The 13,418-nt window shown below is 38.9% G+C and overlaps 1 protein-coding gene across 2 annotated transcripts in view; it reads right to left on the bottom strand.

Annotated features, from left to right (window-relative positions):
* The window catches only part of MSH2 (mutS homolog 2), a 63,010-nt gene extending 50,180 nt beyond the window's left edge, over positions 1 to 12,830 (bottom strand). Inside the window, exons 1-5 of one of the 2 annotated variants that reach the window (XM_021001266.2) lie at positions 12,583 to 12,830; positions 6,928 to 7,082; positions 3,302 to 3,580; positions 2,401 to 2,547; positions 384 to 533 (exon numbers count right to left, since the gene is read on the bottom strand). In XM_021001266.2, coding sequence (XP_020856925.1) covers positions 384 to 533; positions 2,401 to 2,547; positions 3,302 to 3,580; positions 6,928 to 7,082; positions 12,583 to 12,793 — 942 coding nt within the window. In that variant the 5' untranslated portion in view covers positions 12,794 to 12,830. The remainder of the gene's footprint in view (positions 1 to 383; positions 534 to 2,400; positions 2,548 to 3,301; positions 3,581 to 6,927; positions 7,083 to 12,582) is intronic. The other variant, XM_078149501.1, reaches the window with a different exon arrangement.
* Between the last annotated feature and the right edge of the window lie 588 nt (positions 12,831 to 13,418).

Here is a 13,418-nt window from a genome sequence, read left to right as displayed (position 1 = left end):
TCCCAATATCTTATTGTGTTGTGGAAATGACTCCAGGTTTTATTTTTTAATATGTTTTGATTGCTTCTGACAAAGAATTCCCTCCCATCTACCCACTGACTGTGTCCTTGAAGGTTATTTATTCTTCTAGACCAAGATCTATGACAGGCTTCTAATGATGTTAAAGGATTCAAGTGGGTACCCAGGGATGGACCAGCCTACCTAAGAGCTGAGAAGCTCATCACAAATAGGCCCCTTAGATGGGGCTTTTTGACCACAACATCTCCTCCAGGCCATAAATCATAAAAGAGGTTTTCATAATCTGTACCCACATTGATTAAAATTACCGACTCTCAAAGTCCCTTTCCATCCCAAGCTTCCATGTTTGGTATTTTTTTTTTTACCTGAAAAAGGTTAAGAGCTCCGACAGCTGCATTATCCAGCTTCATATACTGGTTGAGGTCAAAGGTAGTCAGTTCAAATTGTCCAAAGTTTGTATCATCTGATAAAAGTTCTAAATACTTAATCACAGCTGATAATGATGAAATTGCGACCTAAGATAAAAGAATTTCTCCTTGTGTTACTGAGATCCTATATTTGAAAAGTAAAAGTCATTAAAAAATGTTTTAACGTAAATGACTGAACAAAGACAAATTACAAGCAGCATTATTTTCCCTGGTTCAGGAAAAACAGGCACACTAAGGGCCTAATGGAACTATGTATCCAATTGTTCTGAAACGCAGTTTGGAAGGATGCAAATAAAATGACTAAAATGACAATACCTTTTGACCCAGAGATTTCACTACTAGACATATACTTCAAAGAACTTAAAGACAAAATTAAAGTCCAATATGCATGCAAAATATTGGTAGCATTACTTTTTGTAGCAGCAAAGAAGCAGAAACAAAGTAATGTCTTTGAAATGAGGAACAGCTAAACAAATTACATGCTTTTTTTGTGGTGGCAAAGAATTGGAAAGTTGAGGGTATGCCCATCAATTGAGGACTGGCTGAACAAGCTGTGGTATATGAATGTAATAGACTACTACTGTGCTATAAGAAATGATGAGCAGGAAGATTTCAGAAAAACCTGGAAAGACTTGTATGGTCTGATGCTGAGTGAAGTGAGCAGAACCAGAACACTGTACACAGTAACAGCCATATCGTGTGCTAACTTTTTTAGCTCTTCTCAGCAATTCAAGGATCTAAGACAACTCCAAAAGACTCTTGAGACAAAATGCTATCCACATCCAGAGAAAGAACTATGGAGTCTGAATGCAGATCAAAGCATACTATTTGCTCTTTTTTTGGTTTTGTTTCTTTTTTCTCTTGGTTCCTCCCATTGGTTCTAATTCTTCTTTACAACATGACTAATGTGAAAATATGTTTAATAAGAATGCATATGTAGAACTTATATCAGATTGCATGCCATTTTGGGAAGGGAAAAGGGGAGGGAGGCAGAGAAAATTTAAAACTCAAAAGCTTATGAAAGTGAATACTGAAAACTAAAAATAAAGCAATGTAAAAATGAAAAAAAAGTTGTTTTCTGCTCTCATAAAACCAAAACAAAAGGTAAACCAATAAAATTAATTCACAGCAGGAAATCTCACTTGAAAAAAGGATCACATATGGAATGTTGTACACACTGTAAGATATGGTCACTGTGTTACTGTGCTGGCTGATTTTGCTTAACTAATTCTTTGTTACAGTAAAGACGCACTGGAGGTGAGAAGTAGAGGAAGCAGGGATGGGGTCTATCTGCAAATGACCATGCTATGACAAAAGGGATCAATAAAATATTTTCAAAATGGACCAGACTCTAAACATGCTGCAAATAGAAGAAATGTTATTTTCACTTTAAGAACAAGCTCATCTATATGTATGTGGCTTAAAATTTTTCAGTGGCTGTAACACAGTGTAAGCCTCATTTAAATGGAAGTACAACTGGTATTTATACACTAATTTTGTAGTGATACATAAATATCTACTTTTCTCTCTATTCAAACACAGACCCCTAAGACTCCCTAATTCAGTTCCTTTCTCTTATTTTATTGGCCAAAATCAGGGAATAAACCAATACTAAAGATAAACACACAGTCTAAAACTTTAAAAACTCAATATTGTTACTAAACTTATACAACCTACAAAGAATTCTTTCAAGCAAAAAGAAAAAGGATTTAAGAACTATATAGTGGAACTATAATGAAATTCACTAGTAAAAAGACAAATTATTTATGTAGGTCCTTCCTTTAGGGAAGTACCTTGAATTTTTCATTTCAACATTGAGATGAACTGAAGGTCAAAGGAATGACAGCAAATGTTATTTGCAACTGATGCAAGGTTAATGTGTTAGAAACTTCCACTAGGAAAACGACATTTTTATGACTAAAAATAAATAAATCAACACATTTAATTTACATACCTGGTTCTCCATCTCGGGCAATACAGCACTATTCACTTGGTCTCCCTTTCTGCTTTTCAACAAACGGTTGAGGTCCTGAACAATATCTTTTGCTGCAAAGTCAGCTTTCTTTCTCTCTGTGATCAGAATTCCTCCTCTCTCAATAACCTGTTTTTAAAAATACACATTTGTTCTCTCCCAATAATTTTACTGGAAAACAGAATTTGTGAACCTTTTAAAAACCAACTGATTATTCAGTTTAAGCTTATGAAGTATCAGTTAAATTATCTCGGTTATAATTGCTTTAATATAGTTAATGTGCTTGTTTTCCTTTCCTCAGTGCTGTGCTAAGTGGCAATAACTATATCAAAAAACAACCCAAAATGATTTCTCTCTCTCTCTCTCTCTCTCTCTCTTTTTGAAAGAAATCAGCACTAAAACTATCTTTTTTTTTTTAGAATATTTCAAAAATGTTTTTTTGTAAAATATCATCAAAGCAATTAAATGGCCCTTTCTAGTTCTGGGTTTTTTTTACATGGTGTTCTTTTCTAAGATTTTAAGATTTTTTTTTGGTTATACTTTATTAGTATTAAGTCATTTAGGAATTCTGATCAACACAATCAACACAACACAACCAACCACAATTCCAAAGGATCATGATGAAACACACTACCTACCTTCTATAGAAAGGTAATGTATTCAGAGTGCAGATCAAAGCATATTTCCTTTTCCTTCCTTTCTTTCTATTTGGATATTTTTAATGTGGAAATGTATTTTGTATGGCTATATATATTTGTAAAGACCTTTGGGTTTGGGGGGTGGGGGCTGGCCTTCTCAATGGGGGGGGAAGGGAAAAGAGAGAGAATTTAGAACTGAATATAAAAATTTTAAAAAATTAGCATGAAATCTTCCCCTTTCGTACCTGTCTCAGTTTTCCCATGTCCCCAGCAGTTTCACCTCCTGGTAGCACACATTCCTTTGGGCCAATCTGAATCAGCAGAGCTTGGAGATTGGAGAACTGGTCATTATCTGGAAACTCACACAGTCCTAGCTTCCTCTGTATGGAGTCAACATACCCAACCCCAACTAATCTTTGGCCATCAACAACAGACAACTTAACACCTACACCACCAATGGAACATGACATATCACTACTGCCAAAGAGAACTTCTTCAAATTGGGAAAGATTGCCTGGTGAAGCCTAAAAAACAAACAAAAAATAAAGGAAAATCACTAGAAACCACTTAAAACCTTCCTTTTAGATCCTATAAGCATAAACAAGAAAAAACTTCTAATTTTAGTTACATGTACCGAAAATCTATTGCAGGAGCAAAGCAACCACACAATAAATGTAGACTGAGAGAAAATATCTTTCCCTCAAATAATTCTAAGAATAATGCATATCTAAGATATGTAAAATATTTAAGAAAAGCCACTTCAAAATGGATACAGTGTCCAAGGACAAAAAAATTCTCACAAGAACTGTAAACTATAAACAACTACATGAAAGACTGCTCCAATTCACTAAGAAAAGAAACGCAACACACACACACACACACACACACACACACACACACACACACACAACAACTCTAAAGTTCCACCTAGAACTTAGAAAACTGGCAAAGATGACAAAGCTACGGATTTGTCCAACTCATTCTAGAAAACAATTTAGAATTAAGTAATGTGACCAGGACCATGCCCTTTCACACAGGTTGAAGAAACACATACAACCAAGTACATCAAAAATGAAAAGAAAGATTCTAGATATATCAAAACTGCACTTTTTATAGTAGTAAAGAACTGAAAAGAAAGGAAATGTAAATAGACTGAGGAACGACTAAACAAGTTGTGAGACCCACACGGAATGGAATATTACTGTACAAACACTTGCATGAACTGATTCAAAATGGAAAAAAAAAGGACAAGGAAAATAATATATCCAGTGACAACAACATAAATGGAAAGAATAAAATAATCACAACCGTATGGTATGAAATTATCTTGGCCAAGATTAATCCCAAAGAAAAGATACGAGAATGCAGAAGTAGGGAAATATGGATGTAGAGCATTACATATGATAGCAGACTTGGTCGATATCACCAGTTAATTTTTTACTAAACTGTTTTGTTCTTGTTATAATTTGCCATAAAGGATGGTTGTCTGGGAGAGGAAGGAAGAAAGGGCATATTAGGAAATTCAAGTGATATAAAAACAAAAGATATGAATAAATATTTTTCAAATCATATGAACAAAAGCCACAAATTTTACCTAGGGCCAACTCTGACAACTTTACTAATGAAAATGTCTGATGTACTCAAAGTATTAATCATACATTATTCTGAGACAGGTATAGGTTTGCTTTAATGATACTAGATGGTGGCAAAGTTTTGCAGGAGAGTATTCTACTCTCTTCATGATGGGTTTCCTTGTTTTTCTGCTGAACTGATTAAAGTCCTAGTGGCAAGCCGTATCAGAGAAAATATTCACAAATGGTACTTGAATAACTTCATTAAATACCTGTTGTTTGCAAAGCAACGAGATAGCTATCTTAGAATAAATTTAAACAAAGATTGAGGAAAAGAGAATATTGGAAATTGTCATTTGAGGCACCTAAGAAACATCGAAGTTTAAATTATTAAAATATCAGAGGAAGAAAATCAGAATTTTAGAACTAGGAGGGCTTTAGAAACCAAGTCCAATACTTTTACTTTAGAGAGGAGGAAACTGCATCAGAGGCATGTTAAGTGACTTGCCCAATGTCACATAGGTGGTTAATGATAAAGACTAGAACCACAATGAGAGAGACCCCCTTTCTCTAATTGTTTCATGTGGATAAGTGTTCTCTTCCAGACAAGATCCTTTAAAATACAGTAACGATTCCAACTTCTCCCAATAAAACTTGCAGATTAACAATGAACGGGATCTTTGCAGCAATTTATAACTTGTAATTTAACAGAAGAAAGTCGGCAAGTGGAGATGTGTCCTCCTGCATGCATACACACACACACACACACACACACACACACACACACACACACACACACACACACACACACACACACAGAGTTTCCTTTCCGCATTGAGGGAGGGAATTTCCTCACCTGGGCGTTTCCTGAATGATGAAATCACAGCACTGAGGTATTTTGCCTCCCAAAAAAATAACTGCATTTCTTGTTTTATTTACATCAACAATTTTAGTGGAATCCCTTTATAATGCTAGTGTTAGGAGACTGAATAAAAAATTATAACAGAGAAAAAAGAGCAATAACTTACAGTAAGAAAACCTAGGTTCAAATCCAAGGCCTAATATGTTAGATGAAAGGGAATGTGACGTGATAGAAAGCCAGAATGTGACATGAAGCCAGTCAATCAGAAAGACCTGGGTTCAAGTTCCCCTTATGACACTGCTTCTGTAACCATGGGCAAGGCATTTAACTTTTCAAGTCATTTAACATCTCTAAGTCTCAGTTTCCCCCAAAATAAAAAGGAGATAAAACATTTAATTTCAAAAATTGTTTTAGAGAACAAGTTTTATAAACAGGACTCTCTACTAAAGGGAATTGTTACTGTCAGTAATTCAGGCATGTTCTATAGTTTTCATTATATAGTTATGCTTTAAGGGATGTTATACAATACATAAAATATCCAAATTTTGTGCTTTAAAATGTGCTTTAAAAACAACTCTGAGCTAAGAGTTTAATGTTAGTCTACTTACTACGCAACTAGAAAAACCCATATGACCCTGTACATCACAAACACACTTTCTTTTTTTAACTGTGCTAGGCAACTGTGTGGCAGACGTCAGTGGGAATCAAGACCATTCCTGCTTTATCATCCAGGTCGCTCGAAGCTGAACTCTCTTACTTTACCTCCTCTTCCCAATAAGTGACCACAGTAACTGTTAAGCTCTTACAAAATGACCCTAAGGACAAAGAGTTCCAATATTCCAAGAAAAATGGTGAGTATTTTAAGACCTAAGTGAAGAATAAACAAATAGGTCACATAATAAAATTCATTATTATTGTTGTTCAGCTGATCCAGTCATGTCCAACTCTTTGTGACTCCATGGACCATACTGTCCATGGAATTTTCTTGGCGAAGATATGGGAGTGGTCTGCCATGTCCTTCTCCAACATAATAAAATAAGTTGCATTAAATCTAACATTTCCAGTCTAACAGTAAGAGTACAGATTGTCATACATGCCAATTTAGACATAAGACAACTTTACAAATTCCTGACTTAGGAATGACCCTTATTTAGGAATGGCTTACACATTTGGGATTCATCTTCCCACGGACATAGATGCGGGAACTCTTCTATTCCCCAAGGGTCTGTCTTTTCCCAACCAATACTTTTGCTAGAAAATTCTTTCCCTCATCCCTCTCCTTTCCACCACTGCCAGGGACTTCTACTGCTGTGGCCTGGCACTGTCCACAGAAAACTGGACCACTGTTGCCACAGAAGGTATGAACTGCCAATAATGGTAGAGCACTATAATTGTGAGATTTTTCTTTCTACTTTTCTTTTCAAGAAAAAAAAATTACCTTGAATGCCACATGCCAATCATTCTCCTTGGTGGCCTTATTCCCAGCTTTATTCTTATAAACTTCAACTCTATACTGACGAACCAAGAGGAGGTCTTTCGCAAAAGATTCAAAATTCATTTTACTAAGCACAACACTTTCCAATTTTTTTGTACCTAAGGAGAGAAATAGCATACTTTAAGTTAATCTGGGATTGCATACTGACAAAAACCAAAAAGTTCAAGTCCTCACAAATCAGAATAATAAAGACTCAAAACTTCAGGTTACATTACTTTGAAAACAAATATCATCAGAGACAAAGCATTCAGCATAATTTGTAAAAACTCTTAGCAATGCTTATATTCTGTAAATTGCTAATCCTACTCTTACGTCACACATAACACTCTTCCTACTTAACAGTCCAGGGATCCATCATTTCAACTCCTCTGGCACATATAACACCTCTGTGCTTCCAAGCTAAACTGGCCATAAAAAATTCACTGCATCACAAATTTTCTGGGAATGAGCTTCTTGCTAATCTTTGATAGTGGGCTGTGTGCAGGACCCACAATGGAACCAGCAATTAGACCATAATAGGAGGATTTGCCAGGTCTTGCAATCTGTGGGCATAGCGTTGGAGAATCCAGAGTCACTTCTTTGCTACAGTCAGTCAGCCCATAAGCATTTATTAAGTACTTACTATGTGCCAGACATTGTGCTAAATGCCCAGCTACACAAAGAAAGGTAGTTCCTTTTTTCAAGGAGCTCACAATCTAATGGGGAGACAGCATGCCAACTTCAATAGACAAACAAGCCATGGACAGGATAAACTGGAGATAACAGGAATTGGGAAAGGCTCCTTGCAGAAAGTAGAATTCTAGATGGGACCCAAAGGAAGCCAGGGAGTAGAAATGATGAGGGAGAACATTGTGGGCACGGCGACAAACTGCAAAAATTCCTGGGGTCAAGAGTAGATCTTAAAATCAATCCACCTCCCTTCATAAGTAGGCCTCTCATGAAATAGCCCAATAGTTCAAGGATAGTAATAACTTCAAAAATCATTCTTCTTGCCTTCTTAGAAAACACTGGTAAATTCTATTAGTCTCTGAAACACTTGAAATAATAAACTTCCTATAAGAGAAATAGCTCATAAGAAAATCTGTGGTATACATATGTATTTGAGCCAGGAGCTAGGGACAAAAAAAATGTGAAAGTGCTGCCCATACCCTTAAATCTCATATAAGAGTCATTGAATACTTCTTAGGCTACAACCTCTCACAATGCACATATGATGAAGCTTGAAACAGGAAAGCATAATAACAGAGACTCTCAGGAGAGATCAGAAATTTTCAGAGACAGAAAGGTCATTAATAATGTAATTCAACACCCTTATTTTATAAATGAACAAACTGGGGCCCAGAAAGGTTACATGGATTACCGCTATCGCAAGGCTAACTAGTGACCTTATAATTTAACTGAGGACTGACTAAACAAAATGTGGTTCATCAATATGATTCAACATTGTACCACAATAATTAAAATGAAGAATTCAAGAAATCAGGGGAAAACATCATTGATACAAAGTGATAAGTAACAGGAAAACAATATGTAAAACAAAAATAACCAAAAAAATGAAAACCAACCTTCTATAAACTATAATGACTAAAAATGGCTCCAGAGAAGACCTGAAAAAATACAACTCCCTCCTCACTTTGCAGAGGTAGAGAACTGTGGGCATGAAACACTGCATGTACAGTCAAACATGGCTAATGAGTTGGTTGCTTTTCCTGAACTACTTCTCTGACCATCACTTTTTTTTAAAAGGTATAGCTTGATGGGAAAGTAAAGAAGGAATATACTCAGAAATAAATTTGTTGTAACTTTAATAAAAAGCATCAATAAAACTTTTTAAAAATTAAAAAAATTCATTTGGGACAAGATATTCATGAAATTAAGGCAAGATGGCACAGTGAAAGAACTGCACACAGCTGTCTTTTTGGGAGGCTAGGGAGCGAGAGGGAGGTATTTTATCTTCAAGGTACTAGTAAGGGTTCAAGGGAGCTGCTAGGTGACATAGTGGATACTGTGCCAGGCCTAGAGTCTGGATGACTCATCTTCCTGAGCTGAGGCCTAGAGTTTGGATGACTCATCTCCCTGAGTTCAAATCTGGCTTCAGAAACTTACCAGATAGATGTGTGACCCTGGGCAAGTCACTTTACCCTGTTTGCCTCAGTTTCCTCATCTTTAAAATGAGCTGAAGAAGGAAATGGCAAACCACTCCAGTATCGCAAGAAAACCCCAAATGGGGTCATGAAGACTCAAAACATGACTGAAACAACTGAACAACAACAAAATGTTCATGACTGAAAAATAGTGAGTCTTACCCAGATTTTAAATAAATTAAAAAGCAGGACAAAACCTAACAACACTAAATAAGATAACACTCTTTACAGACCAGCATTCATTTGAATTAAATTGAAATAGTATTTATTAAGCACCTACTACGTGCAATGGCGGCTACTTGGCCCAGCAGAGAGAGCTGGGCACGGAGTCAGGAAGACTCATTTTCCTGAGTTTAAATCTGGCCTCTGGGGTCACAAAAAGTAGGACACAAACTGAAAACAACTAAACTGAACTAAGCAACACTGTATGCAAGGCCCTGGCCCTGCGCTAGGTACCAGGAAAACAAAGACAAAAGATAAAGAAATTTCCTGACCTCAGAAAGCTACCATTCTCCTGGGTCACTCACTAGCCACCCAAGTAATCTGGGTAAAAGTATGACACAGGGTATTCCAAAAGTCTTAATGCAGTTTTAAGCTTCAGTACTTACAATACAGTTTACCTGAATTTCAACAGAGGCAGAGTCCTCATTCCCTGACTCAATTCACACGACCACCACTCTAGGTCAAGATGCCAGGTTCTCACTTCTGGGTGACTGCCAGAGACTCCTAATTGGTCTCTTTACCTCAAGTATTTCTCCATTCCAATTCATTCTCCACACAGCTGACAAAGTCATCTTCCTTAAGTCTGTCTGACAATAGCAATCCCCTGCTCCAACTCCAGAGGATCCCCTATAAGCTCTCAGATAAAACTGGGCATTTAAAGCCCTTCACAACCTGGCCCCGATCAAGTTTTCCAACCATCTTCCTCACTCCACCCTTTCATGGGTTTTTCCACGTATAGTAGATTTCGTTTTCATAATGTAATAAACTTTTAATTTAAATAAAAAGGGGGGAAGCCCAGGACCCCTTCTCATTCAATTTCTGGTCATCAATTAATCATGTTTATAATGCCTATATTACCCCACTTAAATATTTCATAGGCAAGCTACTGCTTCTTTTCAGCCAACACTGAACTAATTTAAGCATTTCCCCATTAACATGTTGAAAGAACTACACTTCAGTCTCCTCTTAATTTGACACATTTGAAGTCATAATCATCTTTAAACCACAAATTCTCAACAGGCCTAATTTACCCAAACATCCCACTCACTCCATTCTTATGATACTTCTAGTCACCAAATAACAGTGTACCACTGATACAATAGTTTGGAATAGCAGTTAAAGAGAAAGCCTCAAAATCAAGAAGATCAAGCTTAAATCTAGGAAAGTGGTTTAACCTCTCAGTGCCTCCCAGCAACCCTAGAAACGTCAGGTTTCAAGCTACTGCCCTCCAGCAGCAATAGAGTAAATTTCCCTACCTGCAATTCCTACAACAATGAAATCCCAGGTCCAGACCAAAATAACAATAATAAAGTACAATAATGATAGCAACCCAACAAACATTTATTTAGGGTGTGGATTCAGGTGATTCCTCTTCAAGAGGGTTTGACTGACTGAAAGAAGTAAAGGGAAAATCCTGACAAAGTCCCCTAAGAAAACTTGAGGAGGAAAAGAATAGCTATGGGGATTTTGAGATTATGATTCAGAGCTAAACTGCAGGGTTTAGACTTAAGGGCGGGCAGTTAGAAACTGGAGAAAAGCCAGCTATTGTTGTAGCTATTTAGGTAAGCTTAATGAGCTTACCCTAGTCTACAAAGAAACTCCCAGATATACAGCAAAATAAGAGGTATTTGGACAACAGCAACAGGCTATTCTTACGTAAAAATCTATTACTCACTCCTAAAGAAGTACTTAACAATACATACCAATCTTCCCCAGTCCTAATATTTAGATGTAATGCTTAGAGAATAGGGTATTGCACCAGTAACCAGAAAGACCTAAATTCAAATTTAGCCTCAGACTTTTGCTAGCTTTGTGACTCTGGGCCAGTCACTTAACCTCCGCCTGTCTCAGTTTCCTCCTCTACAAAATGAGGACAATAATTATAGCACTTATTTCCCCAGGGTGTTGTATGGTTAAAATGTTTATTGAATTGATGTCATTACTGTACTTTATTATCGTTATTTTGGTCTGAACCTGGGATTTCATTGTTGTAGAAATTCCACGGAGGGCAATTTATTGATGCATGAGGGCAGTAGCTTGAAACTTAATGTTTAATATTTGCAAAAAACTTTGCAAACCTTAACGATTTATATGTTTAGTGTAATAATTTTTATAGCAAGATGATTTATACGTAGGAACTGGATGGATTGCTAAAAACTTTTTTAAAAATAAAGATTCTTCAGACTTTCAGCTGACCACTTTAAAGAATCAGGAGGAAAAATTAAATGATAGAAATCATCAGTGTGATCAGAAAAGGGAGGTGAATTTGAGATGAAGACTTTGGGAAGATAACTGGTACTTGGGGAGGGGGGAAGTAACCTTTGGACAACTGCGGCAGTTTTAGTACTGGAAAAGACCTTAGGGATTTCATCTAACCCGCTCGTTTTACTGCTAAGAAAACTGAGGTGCAGTGAGGGTAAGTAATTTATGCCGTCATAATAAGAAGCAAAGCAGTAAGAACCTCATTGAAGTCCAGAGCTCCTTCCTTCCACTCTATTTTCCAAACCCCAAATCAAGGTACAAAGTCTGATAAAAGATGTTTCTTTGGAAACTTTTTCCTATCTGTAAAATGAGAGGATTAGATGAAACGATCATTACGGCCTCTTTTGAGTTCTAAAATTCTATGACTTAAAAAAAAAAAACCCGCAGACGATGAAATCTTCATCCCACCCTCCTCTCACGGCTCCCAATTTTGCAGTTTTAAGCCGGAGGGGGTGGGGTGACAACGAGAGCCAGCACCGGGGAATAGACTGCAAGCTCCCTGAGGTCACCGAGTCGCTTTCGGCCGTTTTTGTATAGCCAGCGCTTAGTCGGGTGCCCGGCACACAGCAGGTGCTTAATAAGTGTTTAATGAATTGGGAAAAATATTGAATTGAATAGAGGGAGAGGATCTGGGCTCGAGACCTAGCTCCACCTCGTCTGCGGGAGTTCTTTCTCTGCACTTTTCGGAAAATAGGATGGGAGGGGGCGGAATACTCGACAATCACGCACACCCCACCCCACCCCACCCCCCAGCGGCAGTGTGAGGAGTGTGAGCTGGGATGCAAAACTCTCAATGGTGAGTCTTAAAAGGGGCGTGTTCCCACCTCTAAAAAGGGGGAGGGGGAGAAGCGCTAGGTGGCGAGCGGAGAAGGAAGCTGAGGCCCGGCCGGCGTTTTCTCCAACAGTCCCAGGACACCCGCCCCCCCAGGCTAGGGAAGGAGGCCCCGGCCTCCCGCCAGGCCGCCCTTACCGGTTACCCCGATATACTTGATGACCGCCTGGGTCTTGAACACCTCCCGGGCGGCCAACAGCGCGTCATCGCCGTGCGCGGTGTAGTAATCGCCCCGGTCGAAGATGCGTACGGTGGTGAGCGGCTTCGGCGGCATGGCCTGGAAGAAGCGGATGAAACTGCACTCGGCCTGGCTGTCCATGGCCAGCACCTCCTTCGGTTGCAGCGCCATGTTGGAATCTCCCGCCAGCGGCCGCCGGCGACCCCGCCTGACCCCGCGCCGGCCCGCCTCTTTCCCGCCTTCGTTGCTGCTTCAGCAGAGAGGTCCAATCATCATCCAGCTCTGCCCTCCGAGGGGCGGGGAGGACGCGGTTGAGGCGACCAATCACAATCCGGACGGAAGCTGCGACTCGGTGATGCACCGCCCCCCCAAGGTTCCGCCTCTTAGGTAGTGACGCGAAGCTGGGGACCGAGTCCCTGGAGAGCTTCTGCGCCCCTCCCCCTCCTCTTCCCTTTCCTCGGGACCGGAAGTGGGCAGGGTTGCAGAGGTTCTAGGCTTCCAACGGAAAACTGGAGCTGCCTGGTTATTGTGCAGCTGGACCGCCTTCCAGCCGGTCACGTCATTTGGCAGCCAAGAAAATGAATCATGTTATTGACACCGCATGGGGCCTTCGAAATCAGTAAGCCCTGAGTTCAAATGCTGCCCACACACTCAGTTTCCCCCCGCTGTGCAATAGGGACAATAACGGCAGGTACCGGCCTTCTTTCGATAATCCCCAGTTTATCCTGTACATATCCTGTTTGTTCGGTTGTTTGCAGTTTGTCTTTGTTACTGTGAGCACTTTGAGGATGAAGGC

This window comes from Phascolarctos cinereus, unplaced genomic scaffold (genome assembly GCF_003287225.1).
Source record: "Phascolarctos cinereus isolate Bilbo 61053 unplaced genomic scaffold, phaCin_HiC Scaffold_2;HRSCAF=192, whole genome shotgun sequence".
NCBI classification, from domain to species: Eukaryota; Metazoa; Chordata; class Mammalia; order Diprotodontia; family Phascolarctidae; genus Phascolarctos; species Phascolarctos cinereus.
Note: the sequence above shows the minus strand (reverse complement) of the source record. Positions and strands in the feature narration are given on the sequence as shown.